We start from the raw sequence: 17,150 nt of genomic DNA, 5'->3' as shown, positions 1-17,150 counted from the left end.
AAAGATACAGAGCAAAGGGAAAATACATAGACCTATGCTTTCTGGATTTAAAACTTTCCACTTTCACTCGAGTTATATAAAAATCAAAATTAATAGTGTAGATTAGCAAATCATGAAAAATGGATGTGAATATTTGTGTTAGCATGTAAGACATGACAAGTTTCTCTCATCACAGCTTAGATTTTGGATACTCGACATATATAATAAAACATAGAAGGAAATAAGTGTTTGGAACACCGAGTTTAAGTAAAAAAAAAAAAAAAAAAAGGTTCCAGACCCATTTCTACTACATATTAGCATCCTTAAAACCTCTATTTCCTCATCTGTAAAAGGGGAATAACAATAATGTTTCTTATGATTAAGAGGTTTAATGAGCCCTTTTCTTTAGGTTCTGCCCACATTTTCCTGCAGCAATCAGTGGAAATGTACTATTCTCTTTCTAGTTGGTTAGAACTTCTCTTATGTTGTGCACAGCATTCTCGCTTTAGCTTGGAGCAAAGTTTCATACAAATTTTTCCTTTATTTTAAAAGAGAACTTAGGACTATACTGTTGTTATTATTATTACTATATTCGATGATTAGTTTTCCAGCTTACCTCTTCTCTGATTGATTTACCAAACTAATTTGACGGAACTGAGAACTGGATGTTCTAGGCTGTATCTTCTCAGTCCCTGAAGCATCTGTGAGTGAGGACTGGCTGGGCGTGTGCATCATCATCACCATCATTAAACACCTACACAGAGCTTAATGTCTTATGCCAGGCACTAAGAACATGTTTATTAAATCTTTTAATTAACAACTCAGCAAAGTAGGTACTATTATTACATCTATTTTATAGAGGATAAGTGAGGCACATTGAAATCAAGTAACTTTTCAAAGATACATAGTCATTAGTGATAGAAGCTGAATTTAAGCCAAGGCAGCAAAGTAGCAGCTCCACCTCTTATGGTTTGGACATTATGGCATGCAGACTTTCCTTATAATTTAAGAAGAACGAGAAATATATGTACTGGCTTGATATTTTCAAAATTGTTTTACATATTACACGTGTATTTGACAATGTGAATACTGACAGTGGCAAGTTTAGATAGCACTGAGTCCATTCTCTTACACTTCTGCTCCAAGTTCTACAGTGTCTTGCATCAACCAACCAATAAAATTACATAATGATACCTTCTCCAATAAAAATATATAAAAATATGGAAGTATCACATACATATAACTTCACCAATACCTTGGGTTTTTTCCAAGGTCAATGGATGGATATTAAACTTGCATTTGTACAACAAAGCTTTCTTCTATTTATAGGAGAACTTACAAATGCCTTTCTGTCTCTGCATAATTTAAGGAGTGTTAATTAAATTAATGATAGCAATAATAATAATCAATACCTATATCAATAACTATATAGTTTGTTCCGTGGTATGCTTCTTATATATTTTATCTCAATCAAGTAAATAAAAATGCAAAACTTTTTCCTCTTTCCATAATAGAAGCAAGCTATGTAAATGCATACATATATTTAAATATCTTATGAGGACATTTTATAACTATTTTCTCAATATTAGATGGACACCACCTATTAGACACTCATCTAGATAAGCAATATATCATGGCACCTGTCCCTAACAATTCAAAATATGTAGTCTATCACAGTCAATGACTTTCTGGCTCTTTTCTATTTCAGCACTGTCCTTAGATCATTAGTGTCTCTTTTCATTTTTTACAAAAGGAAAATCTTATGTTGCCATTCCTTCACCCAGTGCCTCAAAAGCCTGCTGCCTTACTGTTAGATATTAAGAAGAGTAGAAGAGGAAGTATAATATCACAATAAAATTCTAATTTATTGATCATTTATAAGGTACCAGACACTGTAATTATATCATCTCAGGTAAATTTCACATATAAAGTATAAAAATTATATGTAGACTTTCTTATGCTATTCAAGTGTCCACATCTTATTTTAAAAATAGCTTTATTGAGGTATAACTGATATGCAAAGAACTGTCCATATTTAATGAGTCTATGCCTAGTTAAAGTGAGCTAACAGAGGCAGGAGGTATTGAAGAAAGACAGGCAATCATAGGTTCAGGATACTATTCTTACAGCTTTATTCTATAAATTTTAAGGAAAGAAGAGGACTGTGTTTTGTAAGGAGAGGCCACCTTCTTCCTTTAGCATACAACTCTCATGTTCTCAGTCTACATTTCTTTGTGGTAGGATATGGACCATAAATAGATATATACTTCATACTTGCAGTCCTGACTTTGACTATCTAGTTACAGGATAGGTAGGTAGTACTACATACAATATCATTATAATTATTACATTAATACAGTTACAGATATTTTAACATTTTAAAATATATTTTTTCTGCTTTTCACTTTCTGTCCCTTCAAAAATAAAGTGTTTAATATTACAAAACCTGTACTTGACTGACTGAACGTATTTTTTTACTATGGAAATATTTTTGTTGTTCTCCCAGCCCCTTGCACACACACACACACACACACACGCACACACACACACATGCACTTGCACATGTTCAGACTCTTCTATACACTCAGGAGGAGAAGTTTTCGTATCCCTAGTAGTCATATTTTTAATTGTCCAATAATAGACAATTCTGTTCCATTTATATTGGTGGAAGTAAAATATCTGATTGCCATATGTTTTCTAAAATGTCACAAAAGGTGAACTTTTCATTCACATAGAATATTTAAAAGCTAATATAGTATAATATCTCTGTGACAAATTACTTTATGTCAGGTTACAGAAATAGGAAATGCATGTATTATATATAATTCAAGACTGAATTCTTTACCTAGATTATCTCATTTAATCCTATAAAATAGATGTTATTACTTCCATGTTAGAGATAAGGAAAACACAGGTGGATAGAGGTTAGAGTAATCGTTCAAGTTTTACAACTGGTAGGTGATGGAACTCGGTTTTGAATTAAGGCTGCCTGATTCTAATGTACTTGCTCTTAAATATGCACCTGCAGAGAACAGGCCTGGGCCATGTAACAGAAATGAATCTCTGAAGGTTAAGGCTCAGTTCCATTGCCAGGTCATTCACAAAAGTGCTGGAAAGTCCCATCAGCTTGGCACAGTAAAGAACTAGGCATCAAGATCCTGATACTAAAAAATTCTGATTCTTTTTATTTATCAGTAAATCTAATCTGAGGAGCAAGGAATTAGGTAATGCTCTTCATACAGTCATTTACTTTTCAGGGCATAAAATTAGTGACATCTTGTCAAAAGGACATCTAATATAAAATATTTTATCTATCTATCCATCTGTCGACCTATCATCTATCTACCTATCAATCTGATATTTTATATATATTTATGTGTGTAAGTAAATAATATTTCAAGTTGACAGTAATCTTAAATTCTGTTGAGTACTAAGTACATCAGATTACTTATTTTGCTACCAAGAACAACCTGAAAAAACGCTCATAAATATATGAATGAGAGTTTGAGATAACCAGGATAAATTGGCCCAACATGCATTATACTTAAAAGAGAGATATAGATAGGTAGTTGCATACAGGTTTTAAAATTCCACATCCTATTTATTTTTCAATAATATGTTTTCAAAATCCTAAATCTAGCTTGGTCATGAATTAAATTATATATCCCATGAATTGGAGTGAAAAAAATATATATATACACACACACACATATCTCAAATATGGGATTTTACTTTACATTTAATTTTTATTTTATTTTATTATTTGCTATTACTTTTTAAAATTCGAAATAAAGTGTACCAATATTAAAACATATGTGCTTAGAAAAACATAAATAAATTGTTTGCAGAATAAATATTGCTTTGTTAGTAGGAAAAGCCATAGATTAACTTTGTAATAAAGTTAAAAATCGTATATAGGCAAATATGCAACTCCCTGCATGCATGGATTATCTTACAAATTGTTCTGTCTTTTAATAATATTCTCTTTTCTAAAGGATTATTTCTCAATTTATTATATTCTATGCTTAACATCTGGAAAGTGAAATATATTTCACAGAAGATATGTGCTTAATATATGAGGAAACATTAAATCTTTGGAAAATGAATTTGTTTTAACTTGAAAAAGTTCAGCCAAATAAATTCAAAGTTACTTATGGGGGGCGCCTGGGTTGCACAGCGGTTGAGCATCTGCCTTCAGCTCAGGGCGTGATCCCAGCATTATGGGATCGAGCCCCACATCAGGCTCCTCTATGAGCCTGCTTCTTCCTCTCCCACTCCCCTGCTGTGTTCCCTCTCTCGCTGGCTGTCTCTATCTCTGTCAAATAAATAAATAAAATCTTAAAAAAAAAAAAGTAACTTAAAGTGTTGTAGGAAAATTACAAAATGATGCAGACACCCTGAAGGAGTTGACTGTAGTTAGGAAAGTCCTTTCCAATGAAGTCTAAAAAACAATAACAAAAAACCCACCTTAAAACAAAACAAAAATTGAATTAAATTGATAAAATTACATTACTATTTTTGGAGAAAATATTTAATTTTCTATACTCCAAAACATACTTCATGTGAATTAAAAGTAAAGAAAAATGAAAAAAATATTTGTAACATACATGGAAAAAGTTTTTCCACTGTTTATGTCACTATTACTATAATATAAAAATTAAAAATTACATTCTAGCTAATAGATTAATATTGGTTCTTTTAACTTTCTCACATGAAGTTTTTAGATTATGATATTCTTTTTTTAAACAATTTTATTTATTTATTTTTGCAAGAGAGAGAGAGGGAGAGAGCAGGAGCAGAGGGGGAGGGGCAGAGAAGAAGCAGACTCCCCACTGAGCATGGAGCCCAGTGTGGGACTCGATCCCAGGATCCTGGGATCATGACCCAAGCTGAAGGCAGATGTTTAACTGACTGAGTCACCCAGGCATCCCCAGATTGTGATATTCTTGATATCACTGATATACAGCTTTTATAACAATAAAATAATATTAATAGAATTTCTAAGCATTTCTTTACATAGCAGGGGTATTAGATTGTTGTTTGAAAATAAGTATCTTCTCCTTCCCCCAATATCCATGGGCAGAAAATAGTGTCAGGCCTCTTTACTTTGGGCTTGGTCATGACTTGCTTTGGCCAATACAATGTTAGTGACTACTCTAAAAGCTTGAGAAGGCTTGAGAAGTTCTTGGGCTTGTTCTCTCACATTTCTGCCACCACCACAAGAAGAAAAGGGTAGATTCTGGCTAGCTTGCTGGTACCAAAAGGAAATTGAAATATGTGGAGCAGAGATGATAAATTCCAACATGACAGTGACTGTAGGAATCAACTACAAATACTTTGATAGAAACTACAAATGTTAAAGTTAGGAGGAATCTCACCAACCTACTGCATTTAAATTACTGCAAAAAGGGGGGGAAAGAACATTCCTTTGAGATAGTACATGTGGTTGATTAGTGGCTAAGTTGGGTGACTTGATATGGGCAAACACATAAGAATAGATTAGGGACTTTTGAACAATATAGATGAGAAATTTTTATAAAGGTACTTCTCAGGGTAAATTAATGGCAATGGAAAACACGAATCAGGAGATACTTTGAGAACAAGAAGTCGTAAAACTTAGTATTGATTATATAGCATGGTGTTAGTCGAATGTGACAAAGGAAATGAACATATCAATATTTAGGGACAGACTGACAATGAGAATGATGGTTATTAAAACTGAAGCGCAAAATTGTTAGTGCAATGGTTACCTAACAAAATTACTAGAAATGGAAGAAAGTGTGGCCCCGCCTTTTGACCATTCACATGCAAAGACAATTATCAGGGGATATCTGCAGTATCAAAATATCTTAAAATAGTAATGACTAACCTGTTCACAGTAAATTGTGCTAGGCATTTTTATTAGTGATATATATGTATTTTCTTTTTCTTTTTTTTTTTTTTAATTTATTTATGTGACAGATAGAGACAGCCAGCGAGAGAGCGAACACAGCAGGGGGAGAGGGAGAGGAAGAAGCAGGCTCATAGCGGAGGAGCCCGATGTGGGACTCGATCCCGAAATGCCGGGATCACGCCCTGAGCCGAAGGCAGACGCCTAAGGACTGCGCCACCCAGGCGCCCCTATATATGTATTTTCTTATTCAATCTGAATCATTTTAGAGCGACAGAAATGTTACCTTCATTATATTAATGAGAGAGTTTATATTTTTTTTGCCTAAATTCACAAACAGTAAGAAGGAGAAGTGCCTGGTTTAAAACAGAAATTGTCAAACATAGGACCTCATGGCCTTAACCACTAGCCTTGCCTGAAGAATCGAAAGGAATGAATGAGTACAGGTTCCCTAGGGAAATATCACAGGGATCAGGTTTATTCATACTTGTCATGTGTAGAATATTTTCTCACAAAAAGGTATGTGAACGGATGAAGAAAAAACAAAGCTCAATTTTTTTTTTACTTTCATAAGTAAATGTCATACAGTGTGTGTGTGTGTGTGTGTGTGTGTGTTAATCATAAAGTGTTAGGGTTAAGTAAATGATGTTATGTGTTCCTCACATGTCACTATAATTACATAACAGACCATACAAAGAAAGAATAGCTAGGGTAATCAATTTAGTATAAACGTATTTTTCTTGAAGATACCACACACTTCCCACGCAGTGTTAAACTTAGTCTCTCAATGCTCTAGGAAAGAAAAATAAAGCAAATAAGTAAATAAAATATCAAGTAGTTGTAAATTATATGAAAAAAAATGTGGTAACAGTATATAGAGTGACCACAGGTAACAGTATTTAGAGTGACAGCAGGAAGCTGGAGCAATCTTTCTGAGGAGGTGATACTTGAAGTGAATATATAAAATGGGGGAGTAATCCATGAGGATATCTGGGGGAATGATGTTTTTGGTAGAGGGAACAGCAAAGTAAATGTCTTATGGCAAGCTCATTCTTGGTGGACTCTAGGATTAGCAAAGATACCTATGCGGTAAATTTACAATAAAGCCAAGCCCTGTATTTGCTGCCTCACACTCTTCCTCATCTGTTTTTTTCCTAGTAAATACATGTTGTTTTTTAGAACAATTTTAGGTTCACAGCAAAACTGAGCAGAAGGTATGGAGAGTTTCCATATATCCCTTGTCTCTTCACATGCACAGCCTCCCCTAATATCAATATCCTGCTCCAGTGATGTATATGTTACAGTCCATAGACATACACTGACACATTATTATCACTTGTACATTTTGTGGGTTTTGGCAAATGCATAATGACATGTATTCACCATTACGGTGACATATAGAATAGTTCCACTACTCTAAAAATTCTTGTGCTCTGCCTAGTCCTTCCTTCCTCCTAACCCCTGGCAATCACTGATCTTTTAACTGTCTCCATAGTTTTTCCTTTTCCAGAATCTGGTTTGAATCATACAGTATGTTTTCCTATTGGGTTCTTTCACTTAGTCATGTGCATTGAACTTGCCTCCATGTTTTTTCATGGCTTGATAGCCCATTTCTTTTTAGATCTGAATATTATCTTGTTCAGATGTAGCACAGGGTACTTATCCACCTCCTAAAGAAAGACATCTTGGCTGCATCCAAGTTTTAGAAATTATAAATAAAGCTGCTATAAATATCTGTGTATTGGTTTTGTGTATACATAAGTTTCCATCTCCTTTGTTTAAGTACAAAAAAAAAAAACCCATGATTGCTGGATCATATGGTAAGATCATGTTTAATTTTATAAGAGATTACCATCTTCCAAAGTTACTATGCCATTTTACATTCCCACCGACAATGAATGAAAAGTTGTGTTGTTCCACATCCTCAATATTTGGTGTTGTCAGCGTTCTAGATTTTTGCCATTTTAATAGGCGTGTCGTGATATCTTCCTTTAATTTGTAACCCCTTATGATTTATGATGTCACTACCTATTCTTTCTTTTTCATTCCAACTACCTTTTCACGTGCTTATTTGCCACCTGTGTATCTTCTCTGGTGAGGTGTCTGTTTAGTCCTCTTGCTCATTTTTTGTTGGGCGGTTACATTTCTTACTATTGAGTTTTAAGAATTATTTGTATATTTGAATAAGTCTGTCTTATTCAAGCAGCTATAATAAAAAAAAAAAAACATAGACTGAGTGGCCTGTAAAAAACAGAAATTTATTTCTCACAGATCTAAAGGCTGAGAGTCCAAGATCAAGGGTTTGGTAGATTGGTAGTTAATTTCAAAGTCCATTTGTTCATTGCTGGTATATAGGAAGTTGATTGATTTTTTTATACTAATCTGATATCCTGCAACCTTGCTATAATTGCTTCTTAGTTCCGAGGATCTTATATCCAATTATTTTGGATTTACTATAAAGACAATCACGTCTTCTACAAACAAAGACAATTTTATATCTTACTTCCCGATACGTATACCTTTTCTTTTTTCTTTTTTTTATTTCTTGTTTTATTGTAGTAGTTAGAACTTCCAGTATGATGTTAAGAAGTTCTGAGAGGGGATATCTTGTTTTTCTAGATCTCAGCCAGAACCCCATTAAGTACAATGTTACCTGTAGATTTTTTTTCTTTTCTTTCGTTTTTTTTTTTTTTTTGGTAGATGTTGTTCATCCAGTTGAGGAACTTCCTTTCTATACCTAGTCTGTTGATATGTTCATAGTATATCTTTAGCTATATAAGGCATATATATCTATTATTTTCAGATAAAGGAATGAAGTGTTATGTGATAGTTTATTTATGTGGAAAAAAGTTAAAATATGAAGAAAACACAGGGAAACTAGAAAAGAAACAATATAATGAGTTGCAATTTGTTAACAGGTTATCAAATCTAAATATATTTAAATAACATGATATTTTGCAATGAGATCTGGCAATAAGAGTGCTTCTTATTTTTATTTCTTGGGCCTAAGTTGTTATTCTCTATATGATTAATGTCAAGCTCCCCCCCCTTCTTTCCCTATCTCTGTCTCTCTCTCTATTAAATACATACATACATATAGTATACATCATATGTAACAAAACATAATATGTACATACATACATATACATATTTAGGGTGGTGCTAGTGCTTTTAAAAAAATTAAAACCATATCTACTTACACATTCTGGAAACCACTTGTTAGCTTATAGCTGTTATAGAGAAATCATATCATGTCCCCTGGTATCCGAGATATTTCTAGAGAAATTAAAATATCTCTCTTCACCTCCAGAATCCAGCTTAGCTCATTTGAACAGAGATCAGTTATGCTATATTTTCTTCAGTAGTGTTCACCTGAATCTACAAAAAGTGCTACTATTATAACTAACAAATTCCTTAATTTATCTACCAGTGGATAAACTTACTTGCTAAGAATTTATTATATAAGGTTAACCACCTTTGAAACAAATGTAAGAAAAAAAATCTTTATAATTCAGAATATAACCTAGATTTTAAAGAAATCATATTTGAATTAAAAGCAGAAATGATATGCCTAGAAAAATCAATCAGAAGCAAAATGAAGCCTATTATAAAGAGATTTTAATTTAGAGATTTTTAATTTATAAATCAAAGTACATTTTATAGATAAATACACATTTCAGAGATACTAAACTTTTATGCATTTATAATTAAAATGGTATAATATTTAAATTTTCTTCTAAAGACAGATTTAGCCTTGTGTTCTATGTACTCCTCTTCCTCTGTTCTAACCTGCAACTGACCAAAACTTCTTTGACCTTTTATTTCCCTTGTTGAAATTCTCACTATTTCAAAATAAGTTGCATTAGGTATTAGTTGCAAGTCATTCTTTTCTTTCTTGATAATTTCTCATTATTTCTGCATTATCTTCTGTCTTTTTTCTCTGTTATTTTTTTAATCCTATACAAATGTCCAAACACTGCCTGGAGTGATCCACAATGTAATCATTAATACTCCTCAATAAAAATGATACTTGCTTTTAAATGAACTCTATTGTGAAATATATTCTCCACAAGAATGGCTGAGGCAACTTCTTTTCCTCTATTCATTGTAACCCCAAAGAAACTGACTGCTGTAACTTTCATATCTATACCTCTATCTCAGACATTTCTTCTCGATTTGATTAAAAGCTGTCCGTTATGGAAAAAAAGAAAAAGCTGTCCATTATGAATCTTTGTTCAAATCCCACAATCCTCAAAATAAAGATAACTATATTAGCATTTGCAGTATTTCTCTCAATATGTTGACTCTCAAGCAGTATGTTGACTCTCATTGTTTATTACTTATTTTGTTAAAGGGTATGAATACCTGAGTAACAAAATCTGTTTATTCTACTATTTCCATATAATTTTCCCCTTCTTTGTCCCCATTAATTTGCATACTTAAAGAAATAGTGAATTTATGAAATTCAATAATATATAGTGATATTCAATAGTAAAATAAAAACATGGGAGAACCTAATCAAACAATGGTTAGGCTGGAAGGTATTTTATTGGCTGATCCAAAATCAAATATGCCTGTCAAGTGTATCCTTATTTTATCAAAAGATCACCTAGCTATTGGTACACTTCACTGTAAGATTCCTGATATTTATTTTTATGTTTATTTATTTATATTGATGTATAGTTGTCATATAATGGTTCAATTAATTTAAGGTGCACAATATAGTGATTGTTGGGAAGATATGAGATGTAAAGTGGCCTCTACTCTGAGCCCTAAAGGATGGATGGAACCTGCATAGGAGACAATAGAGAAAGCAGTGTTCTTGGGTATGAATAATGCAAGGAAAGGCTTCAGAGTAAAACATTCTGGGAGATCCTGCTGTACCATACTCATCAGGGGATGGAGGTGCTACACCTGCTTTTCTTTCCTGTCTTCTAAATAGGGTGTGTGTATGTGTGTGTGTGTGTGTGTGTGTGTGAGAGAGAGAGAGAGAGAGAGAGAGAACTTTAGTTTCTAATAGCAGAGATAATAACAGAAATGGTGATACATATGCCATTAAATGTGATTGTTGTCTTACAAGGATATTTTTTAAAGATTTTATTTATTTAATTGAGAGAGAGAGAGAGCACAAGTGGTGGGGAGGGTTAGAGGCAGAGGGAGGAGCAGACTCCCCGCTGAACAGGCAGCCCGATGCTGGGCTCCATCACAAGACCCTGGGATCATGACAGGAGCTGAAGGCAGATGCTTAATCAACTGAGCCATCCAGGTGCCCCATGTCCTACAAGGATATTTTTTTACATCTGAGATTTACTTCAAAATCTGGAAAGGAGCAAAAGTCAGAGAATAGGGGCATTTTGCTGTTGTTGCTAGCTGCATGTGACTAAGGGCAAGGCACACTCTTTAAGAGGCCAGAAACCACAGAACGTTGACTGACTTTTTCTTTCTCTCTCTTTTTTTCCTTTTACTCTATGGACTCTTGGTGATATAATTGGTCTTTATTTATTACTATTATTATTCTCTTGCCCCAGTTCCCCTTAAACTAGAATATCTTTCAGGGGCAGGGCTGTCGTTATATTTAAGCATAATAAACACAGCTGAAGTACTTCAAACGAGTGTATTAAATGTACATATAATTTAAGAGAAGGTAAAAGGGAAAAAATGGCATTGCTACAGTTTTTTAGACTCATGCATTAAAGGGTAGAATTATTTTTAAAACAGAAAAATTAATTCTCATTGCATTTATTGTTGTCCCTGATTTTTTCTGTGTGTGAAATACTTTTACCTATTTGTCCTTGGCCCAAACTGTAATATAAATTAGTTATTTTCAAGCACATTTGTCGAATCATCATTAAATCTGTACAGATATCATATGTTCCATTTCTTTTATAAATTGCAGATTTCCTCCTATTGAACATTTAGCAAAATAGATTGTCAATAAATACTAATTTAAAATGATCAAATGAGCATGAATATTTATTAGTGACGTATCAGACTGACATTGCCAGCTGCTTATATCTTTGAAGCTGGAAATACCACTCAGGTAAATTCATAAAATATTTAGATTAAAATTTCGTGGATATTTATATTAAATCTAATATGTAATTGAACTACTGAAAAAAGAAACTATGGACAAGTTCACTTAAGAAATAGATTTAGCTTTAAATACAGCTGATTGGTTGTAAAGTCTTTTCAGTATTTATATCATTGTTTTCTGAACAAATGCTTACCAAGAAAATGAAGAGTTATATAAATGCAAACTTCAAATTACAAGCTTCTCTAGGGATTACATTGCTATAACGTGTAAATCTGCCATTATCTAAAATTAATTATGTACCTGTCAAATATTTGTACATAGTTACGTGTGTGTGTGTTTGTATGTCTTGTCATTTTAGACAGAAATGAATTCAGATAAAGTTTCTAAGAGGTAGAAATTTTTGTGGAAATACTGAGGCACATTACAGGTCAAAGAAATTTATGTGACAAACAAAATCATGTATCTTGTATATATGTATACAGTTATATTATTTAAAACTAAAGTGACAAAAGCAATATACGAACTCACCCAGAATACTATCTCCAGATTTTCCAATTTTTAAAATGAAAGGTTAGGGTGATTAGAAATATCTGTAAGTAAACCCAAAGGCTAAATTTGGTTGGGTTCTTGAAGCTTTATGGTGGTTAGACGCTGGATATTAATAATATCATGGGTCGGGGGAAAACATAAAAACACGGATTCACACTCAGCCATGGCATCAGAAAAATACTGACCTTCCCCTCTTTGTCCTGTCCAGGCGATCAACAGCATAAAACGTGAAATAACACCACATTTCATTCAACAGTAGCATAGTTTAAGACTCTCCTACCTCAATTACAAATTTAACACGTACAATATGACTCAGTGTTTCAGTTTTATTTTGCTATAATATACAGGTAAAAAGCATTCTGAAAAAAAAAGTAGTTCAAAAGAAAAGAAAACATTTTATGACTTGTAACATAGAACAGCTTCTCTTCTCCCTGACCACATTATGGTGTAAAAGGATTTCTTATCAAACTTTTACCATAGCAAAGAAAAAGAAAGCTTCTCTTACCAGAGTGGAATAAAGCGTCAACCTTGCTATAACGTTTTCTGCAGCTCTTGTTTGAAAAGACAGATCCAAAGCGGCTTTGTGCATACAACTGATCTGGCTGATCTCCAGTCCCTGCACACACAAAAAAACGGTATAATTGGCTCTCAAAAAAGTGTTGTAAACATTCATCATGATGGCACTTGCATGTTGAATCTAGTCACTGTTACCCTAGTGGACTTTTTCCAAACAGGCCAATTACGTTTCTACTTTCAAATCTTGCTGTTTGGTTTTCTCTATTCAATGCTGAGATTAATATCCTTAAAAGAGACCATGAATATCAGTGTCCGCTCTACTACTATGTCAAGACCTTTGGGTTGTGAAAGCATGGTTCAGACTTAAAAAGAATAAATAAACCAGGACGACGTTGTCGGATAGATTTACTTGGCATCCATATGTCTTTATTTTTAAAGATGACAATATTTGGCCCATTATTTACATGTGAATGAGATATCAGTAATTTTAAGTCTCTTTCATTCACTATTTGATAAAAGTCAAGTGAACATTCCACATCTCTACTTTGCACAGAAGCCACATCAATAATGCCTATAATATACCCTAGAGTCTGAGACCAACTGTGTTGCATTTCTAAGTCATGTTAAATAGTCCACTGTTCCTTTGCCCAAACTTGTGTCCAGACTCAATCAAATCCTTTAATTTTTATGGGACTAATGGAGGCATCACAAACCTGGGCTTTTTTCTTATTTTTAAACATTCAATTTTTATGAGAGCATTACGTGATTGTAACTATGAATGGCATATTGCTATTACCAAGAAAATGTGATCACTAGATCAAAAAAATAAATCTCAATGAAAAATACGCTCTCAAATTGTACTACTTCTTATAACCATCTCAGCAATACTTTGATCTTTCAACTACATGAGAGTATCATCTTTGCCTTGCTTCCCATGTGTATAAAGCCTGGTTAACAGTTATCAGCAATGCCACCATTAAAAAAAAAAACATGTAGAAGGGTTTTGGAATTTTTTTGCATTTTTATATATGATAGCTTATTTTTCATCACACACATTAAACAAGTACAACAAAACAGTTTAGGAATATACAAACTATGACTGCATCAATATTTAAAAATACCAAATAGGGACAATTTATAAGATATGTCTCCTAGAAGCAAGTAAAATTTTAGATACCCTACAAGGGTATAACTCTATGTATTGCGGAGTCTTATTAAGTAGCATCTTTAAATTAAAGGAATCTAAAAGTTTGAATGCTGAATATTCCTTACTCATATTTGTAGATATCAGTGCCATTTAAAGATTTTGATTATAATTCAGATTACCACGGACAAATATATACTACTCTTCTATGAGCACAGATGACTAATCTTCTCATTATACTACGTGGAGATGCAGGGTGTGGAGGAAGAAGCCCTATATACTGTTTTTTTTTTTTTTAAGGTTTGTATCAGTGAACTATTAGCTTAATATAACATTTGCCTTTATAAAACTTTCCACTAACATTTCATTTAATTCTTTCATCAGAATTGTGAAGAGGGCATTACTATTCTCCATTTTACACATGAGAAAAATAAGGCTCAGGAAGGAGTAATTTGATAAATTACAACAGGAAATTCTTAAGCTAGTGCCTTCTGATGCTGTTCAACTATGTGCTAAAACCATTGCTTCAAAAACAATATATCTAAGAGTAAAACAACAACAACAACAACAACAACAACAAAGTTTGTGTGAGTTAGCTTGCTCACTGGAAACGGGAACAAATATTTAGAGAATTATTATCATGTATTTGCAGCTGTGATACATTGAGAAACCTAAAGAAGATCATTCTAGGCACAATGATTTTGGAAATGATTTGCAAATGAACTTCAAAAAGATAATTCTTTATGATTTTCTTTTAAACATTTTTTTTTAAAATTTAAGAACTACCTATTAAGTATCTACAAGGTAAAGTCAAGTTTTTAAGATGTAGTGGTGCACAAGAGAAATACCTTCTCTTTCTTCTTGTTATTTTCAATCTTCCTAATGACAATGGATAGGATTGTTTTACATTTTCTTCACTGAGAAAATAGTATTCACCATACAGGAGTTTCCAACTCATCCAGATTAACCCAACTATCTACCAAACTCCTTTTAACTTTACCCATGAACTTTTTCAGATGTTCAGGGAACTCTCTTGTGCTAATTCCTCTCATCCACGTCAGATTACTCCCTCTTACAGGGAACATTCTCTGGCATTTAAAAACCTGCTTTAAATATTTCCCTGTATTTAAAGATAAAACCTTCCCACCACCCCCACTTCTTCCTCTTGTCACCATATTTCTTTATTGAAAAAAATTTTGAAAGTTCTACTTTCACACTTTCCAATTCCTTTCCAACCAAGTCTCACAGACGGTCCATCAAACCATTAAAATAAATCCCATCTTGCCCCATCTCTCAGTGGTGTCAACTCAGTTAACTAATTCCTTCTTGCAACACTGTCTTCTCTTGGCTTTAGTGATGCCACCTTCTTATGATGTTTCCCTAACCTGCAGACCTTTCATTGCCAGGTTCATTTGCTGGCTTCACCTCCTCTGCCTGAATAATGATTGGACTACTCCTTGATTGGTCCTGGACTCCTTTGTCTTCTCAAGTTTACATTCCCTATAGATGTTCTTATTTAGGTCTATGGCTTTAAAGAATGTCTATCCTTTTGACTACCAAATATATAACTGCAGCTTGACCTCTCCACTGTTCTCCAAGTGGGATACTCCATCTGCTTACTGATCTCAAGTCTTGGCTCTCTAACAGGCATTTTAAAATTCAAACATGATAGAAGCAGAGCAATTGATTTTGTCATGTCTTTGCAAATCTCACCCTTCCAGTCTTCCTTATTTTAGTAAAATTTGCCAATTATTTAAAGCTGAAAAGCAAAGGGGCTTTTTAATTTTATTTTTTATTGGTTAAAAATGTTTAACATAAAACTTACTATCTTAGCTATTGCTAAGTGTACAGTTCTGCAGTGTTAAGTATATTCACACTATTCTGCATCCATCTTCAGAATGTTTTCATCTTGCAAAACTGAAACTCTATACCCATTAAACAACTCCCCAATAGCAATGATCTACTGATATATACAATGACACAGATGAGTCTCTAAGGAATTATGCTTAGTGAAAAAAGATACACAACATGACATACTGTGTGATTTCATTCATATATAAAATTCCAAAAATGCAAACTAATTTATAGTGATAGAAAGCAGATCAGTTGTTGCCTGGAGACAAGAAAAGAGGGTGGTAGAACTGGTATGAGGGACAGCCAAGGATTTTAAGGAAACTTTTGTGGATAAAAGATGAGTTCATTATCCTGATTATCTCGATCATTTCACGAATGTATGTGTATGTCAAAAGTAATCAAATTGCATACTTTAAATATGTACAGTTCAATTTATGTCAATTTTACTGAGATAATAACATTTATAATAAACATAAATAAAACTCCTAAAATTAATTAGAACACGATTGTCTATCTGATGTTTAAAGTCAAAAATATTTGTAGGCACTTCACAAAAGAGGATATCCAAATGGCCAATACCACATGAGGGAGTGCTCAACATTATTTCTTATCAGAGAAATGCATGCTCACCATAGTGAGTAAAATATCTAAAACATTATTTCAATATTTTGGAGAGAATGTAAAGCAAGTGGAGCTCTTATACATTTAAAGTCTGGCAAACTGGCACCAGCACTTTGACAAACTGGTAGTATACACTGAAGCTGAAAACATCCTTACCCTATGATCCAACAACTACACCCCCGGTTTTATACTTTAAAGTATATGCATAGGCATCAAAAGATGTACCTTAAATTGCTTACAGTTCCTGCATAAACAAACTGTCCCTTCTTCAATCAGCACTTCTGCTCCCACACAATCCTGTCAACATTGTAAGTAATGCAGACGGTTGTTCAGAAATTCTACTGCAAGTGATTAAAACCTAACACAGCAGAGGTGTTTCTGGAAAAGTATGGGCAAATTGAGGCAAATATGCATCTACTCAGAGCCAGAGTAAAAATTTGGAAACTGTCCAAAGTCCATCAGCAATAGCCAAAAACTAAAAACTATCAAAATGTCCAGCAGTAAAATGAATAAATGCATTTTGGAATATTCATATAATGTGATAAAATACATCAATGAGAAGT

General features: G+C 33.3%; 1 protein-coding gene across 4 annotated transcripts in view; it reads right to left on the bottom strand.

Annotated features, from left to right (window-relative positions):
* Nucleotides 1–17,150, bottom strand: part of MGAT4C (MGAT4 family member C) — a 710,947-nt gene that overhangs the window by 381,000 nt on the left and 312,797 nt on the right. For 2 of the 4 annotated variants that reach the window (XM_087868878.1, XM_087868879.1), the window contains exon 3: nt 12,958–13,068. In XM_087868878.1, coding sequence (XP_087725004.1) covers nt 12,958–13,041 — 84 coding nt within the window. In that variant the 5' untranslated portion in view covers nt 13,042–13,068. Of the gene's footprint in view, nt 1–12,957; nt 13,069–17,150 lie in introns of those variants that run through there. The other 2 variants (XM_087868884.1, XM_087868883.1) reach the window with 2 other exon arrangements.

Source organism: Ursus americanus, chromosome 17, assembly GCF_024610735.1.
Source record: "Ursus americanus isolate L20-20 chromosome 17, mUrsAme1.1.p, whole genome shotgun sequence".
Lineage (NCBI taxonomy): Eukaryota > Metazoa > Chordata > Mammalia > Carnivora > Ursidae > Ursus > Ursus americanus.
The sequence above is the reverse complement of the archived record's forward strand: the minus strand, read 5'-3'. Positions and strand labels throughout refer to the sequence as shown.